At 41.0% G+C, this 15,152-nt stretch overlaps 2 protein-coding genes across 14 annotated transcripts in view; one reads left to right on the top strand and one right to left on the bottom strand.

Moving 5' to 3' along the window:
• Nucleotides 1-12,845, bottom strand: part of LOC118350370 (protein SREK1IP1-like) — a 66,996-nt gene extending 54,151 nt beyond the window's left edge. Inside the window, exons 1-3 of the mRNA XM_049092080.1 lie at nucleotides 12,014-12,845; nucleotides 7,192-7,306; nucleotides 5,887-5,953 (exon numbers count right to left, since the gene is read on the bottom strand). Coding sequence (XP_048948037.1) covers nucleotides 5,887-5,953; nucleotides 7,192-7,306; nucleotides 12,014-12,092 — 261 coding nt within the window. The 5' untranslated portion in view covers nucleotides 12,093-12,845. The remainder of the gene's footprint in view (nucleotides 1-5,886; nucleotides 5,954-7,191; nucleotides 7,307-12,013) is intronic.
• Nucleotides 12,846-13,648: 803 nt separating this feature from the next.
• The window catches only part of KIF6 (kinesin family member 6), a 380,576-nt gene continuing 379,072 nt past the window's right edge, over nucleotides 13,649-15,152 (top strand). For 6 of the 13 annotated variants that reach the window (XM_025418669.3, XM_025418662.3, XM_025418664.3 and 3 more), the window contains exon 1: nucleotides 13,650-13,875. In XM_025418669.3, coding sequence (XP_025274454.3) covers nucleotides 13,810-13,875 — 66 coding nt within the window. In that variant the 5' untranslated portion in view covers nucleotides 13,650-13,809. Of the gene's footprint in view, nucleotides 13,876-14,104; nucleotides 14,241-15,152 lie in introns of those variants that run through there. The other 7 variants (XM_025418671.3, XM_025418672.3, XM_049092076.1 and 4 more) reach the window with 4 other exon arrangements.

The raw sequence follows: 15,152 nt of genomic DNA, 5'->3' as shown, positions 1-15,152 counted from the left end.
GAACTCTGCTAAGGTAGTATAGTATACAAAAATGAAAGTCAGGGCTCCTGTTCTTGAAGGAACTTAAAGATAAAATAGCAAGCCTTTAGTCTAGAGTGGAGAATGACACATTGTCACTAAACAGTATGCTGGAGAGCAGTCTATATAAAGAGCTTCAAGAGAAGTGCACATAGGGGCAAGGTGCTTCAAGGCAGGGAAGTGGAGAGATCATTTTGTAGACATGATGAGAAATGAAAACTTAGGGAACTTAAGATGGACTTTAAAATATAAGCACTATTTAGTAGACAGGGATCAGAGATGGGAGAGAAGAGAGGTCAGGTCAGGAGGAAGCAGAATAGCATGGGTGCAGATAGGTAAGCAGGTTGTGTGGAGAGAACAGCAATGACTTAGTTTGGAGAAAAAGTGGCAAGTGTTGGAGCTAATTTGTGAGGTGTCTTGAGTGGCCTTGGTAAGAAGTTCTTAATTCAATAGACAGTGGAAAGTCAATAAAACCTTTCTGTAGGGCTTGACTTCAGGACAAAATTTCTCAAGATCGTTTGACCAAGGGGCACTTAAAAAGTATAACATGTAGATGGAATACCAGCTTGTTGCTTGGGAGAGTTAATACTAGCTTTTTGTTAAAATATGTTTGATTTGACAACTGATCCCTAGGGGGAAATGTATAGTACAGATGTCTAGCATCTAAAAAACATTGAATATTACCGTAAATATATATTGATATTTTAAAACACAGTACAGACGTAGACCAGAGATCATTAAGGAGGTAAGTAATACCAAAGGTATGGTTGGTTGGTAAAGATGGCCTATGAGCATCTAGTCAGAGATTGGATGTCATGTGCTCCTATATAAGACAAAATCTCATGTGGTTTCCTGTGACCATATAAGATACTACACTATTATTTAGAGGTAGATACTATTACTTGAAGGTAGGTTATTATGTAAGATTTAGAACTATTTGGTAATTTTCCAGTGTACATTTTTTAAGTGAAATTCAGAAGAAAAACATTAGTAGTACCTCCTGTAGAAGACATTGGTGGTGACTCATCCATATCTCCTCAGTTCACTCCACATGTCACTGCAATTCTTATGGACATACCTACTGCATGCCAACAGCATCCTACCTCAGGCACTTGGACCTCTCTCTACCCATGTGCTTTCTTGGAACATCAGGATGTTGGTACACCAAGTGGGCTAGAAGTGCTGGGGAGGAGGTTGTTCGCATTTTCAGGAGCAGCGCCGAAATAATGAGGAGCAAGAGCTGCTGGATAAATTCTCCAGCTTCTTCACCCCTTGAGGGAACAAGACTGAGATGTGTTATGCACAGTCTTTCAGAAGGTCCTGTGTGGGATTGTGCCCTAGTTTCCCACAATGACAATCTATCTATAAATGCACCCATCATTCGGTTTCCTCCCATCTCAAATAAACTCCTTACAACCAAGTCCTTGCCTTAAAGTCTATTTGAGGTGGAAGTCAGGTCTAGGACAATGTTGATTCCTTTCCCTTACCAGGCATCTTTTCATCAATTCAACAAATATATCAATTTTCATTAACTACGTATTTATTAAGCATTTGCTATATACATAGACTGAGAATCTGATGGTGAGTAAGTAGAGTGTAACAGGTAATAATGACAGTGGTGTAAGTATATGATAGGGGTGTCTAGGTGCTAAAGGCACATGTAGCTAGAGCTCTGTATGTAGTCTGAGAAGATCAGGAGAGTCTTCTCAGAGAAAGAGGTAGTCCACCTGAGCCTGAACAATGAGAAAGGGCCAGGGAAAGAGGAGAGAGAACAGTGCAACGGGCTGTGTAATTTAGAAAGCGTTGCTTTAGTGTTTGGGGGAATAAAAATAGAAGAGGAGAAAGAGCAGTTGATTGAAGCACCAAAGACTGCCTTTGTCAAACTTCAGAACAAGCCTTTTATAATATGAAACAAAAGAAGGTGAGTAATCATTTAACTGATTATTTGTAAATGTTGAATTCTTTTTAAGTTAAAAATGAGTTCATCCGTAGATCCATTAAATGGGTCCCAGACATCCTGAATGAAACTCACTTATTTAACAATGGGTTACTTTGCTTCTATACTTATCATTCCCTTTCTGTTATCTTCCACTGGTACAAATGTTAACCATATTCCCTTTATCATCCTGGGAAATTTGTAACCATCCTTTTGTGCCTGAAGAAAGAGGATTCAGAAATTGAAACAATAATGCTGTATTTGTTTCCACTCTTTCTCTTGTTCAGTGTCTACTCAGTCTGTAAATTATCTTTGTTCTCATAGGTAAGAAGAGATAGTAATTTTCACCATGGAAATATGTACCTCAGATAAAAATTTTAAATTGTAAGAGTTTGATTTTATTGACTTCTTGCAATGAGTTATGTACCCACTCATTCATTCATCAGACATGTAGAAATCTCTGGTATGTGCCTAAATCCCTGTCCATCACTGGGAATATAGAGATATAAACAGGAAGTGGCAGTAATCCTGAAAGTCTACAGTGTGATGGGGGGACAGATCCATATAGGCAACACTGACAGGACAAGAAGTGCTATTACAAAGGAACATAAAATGTAGCTGCACAGAGGAGGGTCACTCACTTGGACTAAGGGACATGAGGCTGATGGTCTTTTCAGAGCAGGTGACATTTGAGTCATATCTTGAAAGGGGTGCTGAATTTTCCTAACGGACAATGTGGAACATGGCACTGAACACAGAAGGAATAGCATGGGCAAAGTCATGGAGACACGCAAAAGCATGGCATGTTTAGGAACTTCAGGAAATCAGTGGCTGGAATGGAAGCTCAGGGAAGCAGGAGTATAAGAAATGAGAAGGGCTGTGATATTGATATTAAGACAGCTTGGGACAAGTTTATGAAGACCCTTTGGACTAGATTCTATTTGTAACAGGGACATTTTGGAGGTTCTCAAACAAGGAGTGACATGAGCTGATTTGCATTGTATAAAGAAACCCAGTAACAGGTGTAGAAGATGGGATAAAGGAGAGGACCAGATTAGAGGCAAGAAAAGCAGTCAGGGTCAGGGGGATCCCTGGGTGGCTTAGCAGTTTAGCACCTGCCTTTGGCCCAGGGCGTGATCCTGGAGTTCCGGGATCGAGTCCCACATCAGGCTCCCTGCATGCAGCCTGCTTCTCTCTCTGCCTGTGTCTCTGCCTCTCTATGTGTCTCTCATGAATAAGTAAAATCTTAAAAAAAAAAAAAAAAAAAAAAAAAAAAAGCAGTCAGGGGATCTTTGCTAGTTTGGACAAACACAAAAAGTCACACTCGGGTAATAAGCAGTAGGCATGGAATTGATGGGGAAGAGACAAAAATATTTGAGAGGCAGGATCCTCAGGACTTTGTAATGGAGTATAGCTATCTAAGGGACATGGCACAGCAAGGGACAGCTCTGAGGTCAAGCCTGGGCAGCTGGACCTACCATGATGTTATTCCAGGGCACACAGACAGAAGGTATTACTCTGGAGGGGCAAAGTTTAAACAGGTTCTGTGGAGTGTGGGAGATGAAAGCCAGACTACAGGCACGTGAGAAGGGAACGGTTGATGGGGAAGGAGAGGTCTGGGTAGATTGGATGGCTTAGAGACTGGATTCAGAATGGGTGAAATGTGGTTGGATTTTGTGGTAATCATAATGAGTTAGATAAGGGAACCCTGCTATGTGAACCCTTGTCTTTGATGTCTTAAGTTATGTTATTTGTTGGTAAGCATTTCCTGTAATTCTGAAATATGCAGGGAAACACATTAAACACCCAGAGAAGATAGGACAGGGTGGGTAATTTACTTAGAAGAGAGGCATTCTGGAGCTATTTCTAACTCAGCCCATCCCTTGCTTCATTGGGATGTTGGTGAAACATTCAGGTTGTTTATGAGGAGCCTGTGTATAAATACACAAACAGTCATATTTTCCATTCAAAACTGGAGGCCTTACCAGCCTTCCCTCCGTGTCATGGCACTGTCATTTGATTCATATGCTACACTCTGTAATCCGGCGAGAGCCTGGGCTGTAATTCCATATGGCTGGCCACCAGCTTTCAGCCATAAATGACTTTGATGTTGCTGTTCAGGAGGAGCCCCAGGAGGGCTGCAGGAAGAGGATCAGACAAAATGGGAAGAAAAGAGCCTCTGCCTCTCAGCCAAAGAAGGGATGAACCCAAAGGAGAGAGAACCCAGTATGGTGTCAAAAATCTGCATCCCGCCATCTGATAGGAAAAGGGAGGTAGTGCAAGTTTACTGAAACCAATGATTCCCACTGAGATCCTGTAAACCCAAGTGCTGCTAAAGTTTTATGAATTCCACTCTGCTATGTGTGCAAAGATGGTTATGTTAATGAAATTATGCTTTAAATTAGCCGAACATATTCTCAAAAGAAATTTTTTGCTGAAATCATATATTACAGATTTTGCGGTACCCTTGCTCTGCAATTTAACAGCATGTTGCTGTTATTTAGCATTTAATGAGTACCAGAAAATGCTCTGTGTATTCTCTACTTGATTCAGAAACAATGGAATAAGTGAATTTTTTTTTTAACTGACGGGAATCAGGGGATGCCTCTGGTAGTGACCATGCATAAGATGGATGAACAGGTACTCAGATGAGAAAGGGATTCCTAAGGAATTTTAAATCCTTTTAAAATCCTCAATCAGAGACACTTGGAGTCATGCCTGATGTCCTATTGATTATCCCTAAACATATTCTTACTGTGGATTGGAGCAGCTTGAATGAGACACAGTTTATATCAATTGATTTTTGTTCTATTAATATTACCATTTGCCAGTCAGCAGCACAATTCTGGTTACTGGTCTTGCTTCTTGGAGTAAACTTATAGGGGAAGACCCCAATCAAACGTTTTGTGTCCTATTAGAAGGTCTACCATTCCTGTGTGAACACGCTTGTTCATCTGATAGTAAGGGGTGGGGGTGGGGGGGAGTGTCATATTGTAGCAAGGAAAGATTTTAGAATGAGCTATCACAAATCCTCCAAAGCCATGGGTAAAATAGGGGAGGGAAAGTATACTTCAATTAGGTAATTTTATGTACATATTCTATAATATCAAAATTACCAGCCCATAAATTTTTAACTGGTCCCGTCAGACTTACAAAGAAAAATTATGCATTTTATAGTTGTAGCACCAACAGCCAAAGAGGTCATTGAAAACTAGTACTGGGGCACAGTTTCAATTTTTCTTAAAAAAACCAACAAACAAAAACCAACTCACTTGCCTATGGACTAATCCATTTCAGGCACAGCTTAATTTCTTTCAGATCTGAGGCCTATAAACCCTGGCTAATTTGTGTGGTACAATTATATGTTACTTTGGCACTACAGAGCCCAAGAATCTTTTCAACCATTTAAAAGCATCTTAACTCCCACATTTAAGCAAGTAGATAAGGTGTAAATAATAATACTGAATATACAACCAGTTGTGGGAAAGACACTGTAACTTGGAGATTTAATCTCAGAACTTATTTAATACCCATTAGGGCCATCTGTTTGAGATTTAGGTAAACCTGTCAGATGCATTGGCCTGGGAGTTATTGAAGTCGGCTCTTCCAGGAACAGAAACAGAGGCTGTAAACCGGGGCTCACAAATGTGCTTTCTTTAGGCAGCCTTGTGCTTTAACTGTTTCGAACGTGAATGTTTTTAGTTGAGGTCATGTAGCCTCCAGTTCACCGTGGGACAACTCCCTATTGTCACAGGCCTGTTTTGGCACACTTACACAGTCTGGGCACAGGAGACCTCTGAGTTTGTAATCTTCAGTATGTCTCATGTACATACATATGTGGTCGTGTCTGCTCCCTAGGAGGTAACCTGCATGCCAACATCATGAGGTAGCTGCTATCAATTGTCCATCCCATGACTTACCCAAGGTCATACCTTCGGGTGTGATGCACACAGGATTTGAACCCACACTTCCAACCATTGATGCCTTTGATCATATGACCTGGAGTTTAAGACAGGAAGTATCAAATTCTTACATCTGGGACACACAGAATTCCCTCCTAACCTCACACCACTCCTCCATGTCAAAGGTCAATAGCATCTTTAAGCAGCCTGGACCTCATGATTCAACATTTGCAACACTCTTTTGCCAATACCTTTGGCTCTTTTGCCTCCTCCATTGCATTCTCTGGTATTCTCTGTTGCCAACTGTCTAGACACACATACATTCTCTTCTCTCTTTCCCGTACCTTCAACCTCCCCTTCCTTACTGGATTTGCTTCCCCCCCACCCTTGGACATGAACACAAGACCCTTCCTGACCCTGGGTTTCTCATGCTTTTATCCTGTGTTTTCCTTCTTCACACTCTACAACATCCAGCTTCTGGAAAAGTAGTCTCTCTTGGAAGCCTCCACTCCATAACCTTCCCTTTACTCCTGGGCTTCCTGCAGTCTGATTTAGACCTCCATCACTCCATGGGAGCCTTGGCTAGGTTACTAGTGACTTGCCAGTTGTCAAAGTGGATGGACATTTTCAGCACATCCTCTTTAGAATCCAACACTGTTGAACACTTTCTTCTTTAACAGTTCTCTTCCCTCAGCTTCCATGACCACAGCATTCCCCTTTCTCCCTCCGACCCCTTCTCTCCATTTGTTCCTCTCTGTCCCTTTTGGAGAACCTCCTCCATCTCCACCCATGGGCACTAGGGTTGCAGCCTCACTCCTCATGAGGGACTTGGTCACTTTGTGGGAAAAAAATTCTGTGATGACTCCTAAATCCATATTTTTAGCTAGAGCATTTCCCTAAATTTTATTCAGCTACCCACTGAAGACCCATGGGCATATGGCATCTAATATAACAGCAGCTCCTCATTTCCCACCTTTTCATTCTAACCTATTTTACCTATCTGGGTAAATATCTGCACCATACACCCAATTGCTCAGCCTTTCTTTCTTTTCTTTCTCTTTCTTTTTCTTTCTTTCTTTCTTTCTTTCTTTCTTTCTTTCTTTCTTTCTTTCTTTCTTCTTTCTTTCTTTCTTTCTTCTTTCTTTTCCTTTCTTTTTCTTTTTTTTGGCATATAATTTTCAGAATACTTTTTTTAAATAATAAATTTATTTTTTATCGGTGTTCAATTTGCCGACATACAGAATAACACCCAGTGCTCATCCCATCAAGAACCCCCCTCAGTGCCTGTCACCCAGTCACCCCCACACCCTGGCCAACTATTCACTACGTCCTCACATGGTAGAGGGGGAGCTCTGGTGTCTTTCTTTCTTTCTTTCTTTCTTTCTTTCTTTCTTTCTTTCTTTCATTTCTTTCTCTTTTTTTCTTCTTTCTTCCTCTTTATTGAGGAGTGCTTGAAAAATAAAATTGTATATATTTAAATTATACAATGCAATGATTTAATATACATATGCATTGTGAAACATTTACCACAGTCAGGCTAATTAACACATGCATTACCTCACATAGTTACCTTTTAAATTTTTCTGTGGTGAGAACACTTAAGATTGACTCCCTTAGCAGCTGTCAAGCATACAATACAGTATTATTAGCGAGAGTCAGCATGCTGTACATTAGATCCTCAGAATATCTTATAACTGAAAGTTTGTACCCTTTCACCGATGTTTTCCCATTTCCCTACCCCCATCCCCATCCCATTCCCCAGTCCCTGGCAACCACCATTCCACTCTGTTTCTATAAGATTAACTTTTTAAAAATTCTACATATAGGTGAGATCCCACAGTATTTTTCTTCTAACTTATTTTACTTAGCATAATACCCTCAAGATATATCTATGGTCATCACAAATAGCAAGATCTTCTTTTTATGGACGAGTACTATTCCATTGTGTACACACACACACACACATACACACACACATACACATATCTCCCACATTTTTTTAATCTATTCATTCATAGACAGACACTTAGGTTGTCCCACTTCTGAAGGAAACAAGGTTAGTATCTTGAAGAGCTATCTGCACTCCCACGTTCTCTGTAGCATTACTCACAATAGCCAAGGTATTGATGTTGTCCAGTCTTAAATCATCTCTTTCTTACTACCCAGAATCAGGTGGAAAAAGATCTTAAAATCTATTTCATAAATACCTGGTTCTCTCCTCTTCTCCATCTCTGCTATTGCCACACTTGTTCATAACCCATCCAATTTTGGGTGGGGGAGGGACTTTTCTTATAATAGTATAATGTGCATATAGTGTAACTCACACTTTTAAGTGTATAAGATAGTTCTATGAATTTTGACAAAAACATACAGTCATGTAACTGCAAATATAATCCATATATGAAACAGTCCCAACACTCACCCTCCAAACTCTCCCATGCCCATTTGCAGTTAGCCTCTTCCCTACCCTTAGCGCTGGCAAACACTGACCTGTTTTCTATCCCTATAGTTTTGCCTTTTCTAGAATGTCATATAAGTGGAATTATACTGTGGGTAACTTTGAGTCTGGCATCTTTCACTTAGCATAATAAATTTGATATTCAAATTTTTATTGTATCTTTTGCCTTCGTGGATGTATCTTGCAAGAAGTTACTATGGCCGAGTTCAAAAAGGGTGTTGCCTGTGTTCTTCTCTAGGATTTTGATGGAATCTTGTCTCACATTTAGATCTTTCATCCATTTTGAGTTTATCTTTGTGTATGGTGAAAGAGAGTGGTCTAGTTTCATTCTTCTGCATGTGGATGTCCAATTTTCCCAGCACCATTTATTGAAGAGACTGTCTTTCTTCCAATGGATAGTCTTTCCTCCTTTATCGAATATTAGCAAAAATGAACTATTGGGACTTCATCAAGATAAGAAGCTTTTGCACAGCAAAGGATACAGTCAACAAAACTCAAAGACAACCTACAGAATGGGAGAAGATATTTGCAAATGACATATCAGATAAAGGGCTAGTTTCCAAGATCTATAAAGAAGTTATTAAACTCAACACCAAAGAAACAAACAATCCAATCATGAAATGGGCAAAAGACATGAAGAGAAATCTCACAGAGGAAGACATAGACATGGCCAACATGCATATGAGAAAATGCTCTGCATCACTTGCCATCAGGGAAATACAAATCAAAACCACAATGAGATACCACCTCACACCAGTGAGAACGGGGAAAATTAACAAGGCAGGAAACAACAAATGTTGGAGAGGATGCGGAGAAAAGGGAACCCTCTTACACTGTTGGTGGGAATGTGAACTGGTGCAGCCACTCTGGAAAACTGTGTGGAGGTTCCTCAAACAGTTAAAAATAGACCTGCCCTACGACCCAGCAATTGCACTGTTGGGGATTTACCCCAAAGATACAAATGCAATGAAACGCCGGGACACCTGCACCCCGATGTTTATAGCAGCAATGGCCACAATAGCCAAACTGTGGAAGGAGCCTAGGTGTCCAACGAAAGATGAATGGATAAAGAAGATGTGGTTTATGTATACAATGGAATATTACTCAGCTATTAGAAATGACAAATACCCACCATTTGCTTCAACGTGGATGGAACTGGAGGGTATTATGCTGAGTGAAGTAAGTCAGTCGGAGAAGGACAAACATTATATGTTCTCATTCATTTGGGGAATATAAATAATAGTGAAAGGGAATATAAGGGAAGGGAGAAGAAATGTGTGGGAAATATCAGAAAGGGAGACAGAACGTAAAGACTGCTAACTCTGGGAAACGAACTAGGGGTGGTAGAGGGGAGAAGGGCAGGGGGTGGGAGTGAATGGGTGACGGGCACTGGGGGTTATTCTGTATGTTAGTAAATTGAACACCAATAAAAAATAAAAAAAAAATTTTTATTGTATATATGTGTTAGTTTGTTTATCCAGGTCACCAGTTGAGGAACATTTACTTTGTTTCTGGTTTAGGGCAGTTGTGAATGAAACCTTAATAATCATTCATGTTTACCTTTCTGAAGAAACATCAGTTTTCATTGCACTAAATAAACACCCAGGAATGGGATTGCTGGGTGATATAGTAAGTGTATATACAACTTTATTTAAGTGACCAGTCCATCCTGCATCTCTCCTGCCATATTTGAGAGTTCCAAATGTTCTCTGTCTGTGCCAGCTTTTGGTATTTCCAGTTTTATTTTCTTATTTATAGCCATTCTAAGAGGTTTGTAGTAATATCTCATTGTGTTTTTTTTTTAAGATTTATTTATTTGAGACACACACAGAGAGAGAGAGATACTAAGAGAGAGAGAGAGAGAGAGAGCACAGGGTGGGGGAGCAGAGGAGAAAGGGCCTTAAACAGACTCTGTGCTAAACATGGAGCCTGAAGTCAGGCTAGATCTCACAACCCTGAGATCACAACCCGAGCCAAAACCAAGAGTTGGATGTGCAATTACTGCACCACCCAAGTGCCTATCATTGCGGTTTTAATTTGCATTTCATTAATGATTAATTATGTTAACGTCTTATGTTAAACAGGGGAAGGAGCTGTTGAAACCTTGATCCCTCCTTCAAAAAATAAATTGGTTGTTTTCCTATTTTTTATTGAGTTTAAGAGTTTTTAGATATTCTAGATAAAAGTTCTTTATCAGATAAGTGTTTTGCAAAAAAATGTTCTCCTGGTTTGTGGCTTCTCTTTTCGTTCTCTAAGAGTTTCTTTTCAAAAACTTTGTGTTTTGAGATAATTGTAGATTCACATGCAGTTGTAAGATATCATACAGAGAGATTTTTGCTTCCCCTTCCCCTAATTTCCCCCAATGGTAACATCTTGCATAACCATAATACAACATCACAATCAAGGAATGGACATTGATACAATCTATCCATCTTATTCAACTTTCACCAGCTTTATATGCACTCATTTGTGTGTGCATGTTTCATTCTACATAATTCTATCACACATGTAGATTTCTGTGACCACTGCCACAGTCAAGATACAAACAGTCCATCACCAGGATCCTTTTATAGCCATAGACAACTTACCCCCTCCTTTCTTCCCTAACCCCTGGCAACCACTAATCTCCTTTTCGACTCTATAATTTTGTCATTTCAAGAATGTTATATAAATGGAATCATACAGTATTTGACTTTGAGTCTGGCTTCTTTCACTCAGTGTAATTCCCTGGAAATTCACCCAAGCTGTACTAGTAGTTCCTTCATTTTTGTTGCTGAATAGTATTCCACAGTTTTTTTTTTAATCCACTCACTGGTCGAGGGACATCTTGGTCATTTCCAGTTTGGAGCTATTACAAATAAAGCTGCCATGAACATTTAAGTGCAGGTTTTTTTGTGTGAACACAAGTTTTCAATTCTCTGTGATAAACGTCCATGAGCATAATTGCTGGGTCTTACAGTAGTTGCATCGTTAGTTTTTAAGAAACAGCCAAACTGTTTTTTAGAATGGCTATACCATTGTCCATGATACATTATATATTCCCACCAGTAATGTATGAGTGATTCAGTTTCTCTATATTCCAGTCAGGACCTGGTTTTGTTACTATTTTTTAACTTAGCCATTCTAAGAGATGTGTAATGACATCTCATTGTGGTTTTAATGTATATTTTTCTAGCAGATAATGATATTGAACATCTTTTCATGTGCTAACAGTGTCTTTCAAGAAATTCACCTTTTCTTATGTATGTATGCATGCATGTATGTGTGTATTTTCCAGATTTATTGAGATTTAATTGACATATAAGTTTAAGGTGTAGAATGTGATCATTTGATTCATGTATAGATGAATATAGATGAATATAGATGACTCTATCTATCTATAGATAGATATATCTTCCTCAACTTATGATGGGGCTATGTCCCAATAAATCTGTCTTAAGTTGAAAATATCACAAATTGAAAATGCATTTTATATACCTAACCTACCAATCATTTGTAGCTTAGCCTAGCCTATCTTAAATGTGCTCAGAACACTTACATTAGCCTACAGTTGGGGGGAAAAATCACCTAACACAAAGTCTATTTTATCATTAAGTATTGAACATCTCATGTAATCTATTGGATATTGTACCAAAAGTGAAAAACAGAATGGTTGTATGAGTACAGAATGGTTGTAAGTGTATAGGTTGTTTAATTAACCTTGTGATTGTGGCTGTCTGGAAGCTGTGGTGCCCTGCTGCTGTGAGACATCATGAGACAGTATGATACTGCATATCATCAGCCTGGGAAAAGATCAAAATTCAAAATTCTAAGTACAGTTTTTACTGAATGCATATCACTTTTGTGCCATCATAATGTTGAAAAATCACTGGTCAGACCTTCATAGGGGCACCCGGATGGCTCAGTGGTTGAGCATCTGCCTTCGGCTCAGGTCATTATCCCAGGGTCCTGGGATCAAGTCCCACATGAGGCTCGTTGCAGGGAGTCTGCTTCTCCCTCTGCCTGTGTCTCTGCCCCCCTCCCCCCGCCCCGTTGTCTCTCATGAATAAACGAATAAAATCTAAAAACAAAAACAAAAAATCTTTATAAGTCAGGGATCGTCTGTTGTGAAATTGTTATCACAATAAAATTAATACCTCCAACACTTTACATAATTACCATTTATGGAATATTCAAGATTTAGTGTCTTAGCAACTTTCAAGTGTATAACACAATATTGCTGACTACTGTCACCATGCTGTACATTAGGTTCTCAGAACTTATTTGTCTTATGACTGGAAATTTGTCCCTTTGAGCAAGATCTGTCCATTTTCCCCACCCCAATCTGTGACCACCTATTCTACTCTCTGTTTCTATGAATTCAGCTCTTTTAGTTCCATAGATAAGTGAGATCAGACACTATTTGCCTTTCTCTGTGTAAATTATTTCACTTAGTATAATGCCCTCCAGTTTCATCTGTGTAGCTGCAAATAGCAGGATTTTCTTGTGTTTTCTTTTAATGGCAGAAAAATATTCCATTATATATAGAAGATAAATAATATATTAAATAATCATATATACACATATCACATTTTCTGTATTCACTTATCTGCTGATAAACACTTAGGCTTTTTCCTCATCTTGGTTAATGCTGCAATGGACATGGGAGTGCAATGATATCTTTGGCATTCAGATTTCAATTCTTTTGAATACACTTCCAGAAGTGGAATTGCCGGATCACATGGCAATTCTATTTTTAATTTTTTGAGGAACCTCCATCCTGTTTTCCATAGCGACTGCACAAATTTACATTCCTACCAACCGTGCACAAGGGAGCCCATCCATTCTTGACAGTGCCATTGCATGGGAAACTGTTCCTCTCTCTTCCAGTCTTGGCCTCTTCCAACACAGATAGAAGAGGCGCCTTCCACAGAATCCCATGCCCAACCCCCAACCCCGGTGTAACTTGTAACTTCCTGTAAAAAAAAAAAAAAAAAAAAAAAGCTGCTTCCATCCTCAGACCCTCATCTCTAGTTTGCAGAGACAGTTGTGCTCAGCTCAGGATCATTCCCAGACAGCATATTGCTTGTCACAGATTGACATTTCTTCAATGAATGAATAATAAAAACCAGAATGACTTCAGTGCTAAGTAAGAGGTGTTGGCACAGAGAAAGGCTGGATTAAGAAACCGGTCAGGGCATGGTGGTTGTCACCCCATTAACCACTCTGTAGGCCAGCTGTGGAGCTAAACGTGGTGCCCAGAACTCGACCCGGCGCGTGCGCAGTCGCTCTCCGCTCGGCCCCTCCCCAAGCCCGCCCCTTGGTGCTTCCCTCCCGCCCCTCTACAGTCAGCAACCGATCGGGGAGAGGAGGCGGCCCTGGCTGGCGCGGGGCAACTTGGGTAGCGTCCCTGGTTACTGTTGCTAAGACTGTGGCTAGACGGAAGCGGTGGGCGTCCCGAGTTTCGGGAGCCAGACCCTGAGAGAGGTCAGGGGTCAGTGCAGAGCCGGGAGGCGATGGTGAAGCAGACCATACAGATTTTCGCGAGGGTGAAGCCCACTGTCCGGAAGCAGCAACAGGGGGTACGGGCGGCGAGGGCGCCGGCGCGGCGGGGGCTCCCCGGCAGGGGAGGGACGGCTCGCGGGGGCCTGGGCTGGGGAGGGGGCTCCGCGCAGGGCGCCGGCTGCAGCTCCGAGTCAGCGACCCCGGCCGAGACCCCAGGGCGCCGCCCGCCCCGCAGCGCCCCGCGGGCCGGACGCTGTGCACCCAGCCACGCTCGGCTCACGGCCGCGCCTCACCCTGCACCCTGCGGACCCCTCTCTGGGAAGGGGTCACGGGGCGCTGCAAGCTCCGCACGCAGGGAAGCCCAACGCGATGCGCGTCTCACCGGGCAGAGCGTGCCAGCAAGAGGTGCAGGTCCATGCGGGTCTGGGATGATACAGATACTGTAAGTAGACAGATAGGCTGCGGCTCTGCGCCCAGGGGGCCCTTAGGAGTGTGTTGCCTAACTACATCCTCATTGTGCGGCACATACATCAAGGCTCAGCATAATACTTTTTGCAGGTATACGTATTTGTGCATCCCGATGCAAAGAACACACCTAGACTTTTCATTCAGAAAACACTGAGCATTTACCGAGGTGCTTCCTCCAGTGTGTGAAACTCAGACGCGCAGGGAGGTTAAGACCCTGCCCTTGCCGTGAGCAGAGATACTTGGTGTGTTTCTTATATGCTTCAAAACATGGTTGTTGTTGGTTTTTCCTCCCTAGAAAGAGCAGAGTCGTTCGTCCCCCTTAGTGTTTTGTCTGCATAATCTCCGATACTCCACTTGCAGAATGCTGCAAGGTGGATGTCGTTTTCCCCATATATTTGTAGGTGAGGAAACAGAGTCTCAGGTTGGATAATGTGGCCAAGTCATCCACCCAGTGAGTAGCAGAGCCCTGATTTTAGTGAAGGGCTTTTTATTACAAAGTTCTTGGCTCTTCGGACAAAACTTTTTTTGCTTCCCAAAGAGAGAACTTAGGTAAGAGCAATCAATCTCGGTCTTACTCACGAGTGCCTGCAATGGGTATATTATTAATAATATTTTATATCTGTTCCATATCTACAGTGTGTATGTAACATCATCATATATCATAATGTAGCATTTGCCTCTTGTAATTTATGTATTTGAAACAAGAATATGGAGTCTTTGTCATCATCACCATAAAAAGCCTTTTTACTCATAAACTACTTTAGGAGAAGATGCGTGAGAAGAAAATACTGATTTTTTTTTTTTAAAGGAATAAAGTAGTGTAGGAAGGAACCATGGATATCTTCCCATTTTTTTCTCCTCTTGTATTCACTTACAAGAAGATTTT

This window comes from Canis lupus, chromosome 12, assembly GCF_003254725.2.
Source record: "Canis lupus dingo isolate Sandy chromosome 12, ASM325472v2, whole genome shotgun sequence".
NCBI lineage: Eukaryota > Metazoa > Chordata > Mammalia > Carnivora > Canidae > Canis > Canis lupus.
The sequence above is the reverse complement of the archived record's forward strand: the minus strand, read 5'-3'. Positions and strand labels throughout refer to the sequence as shown.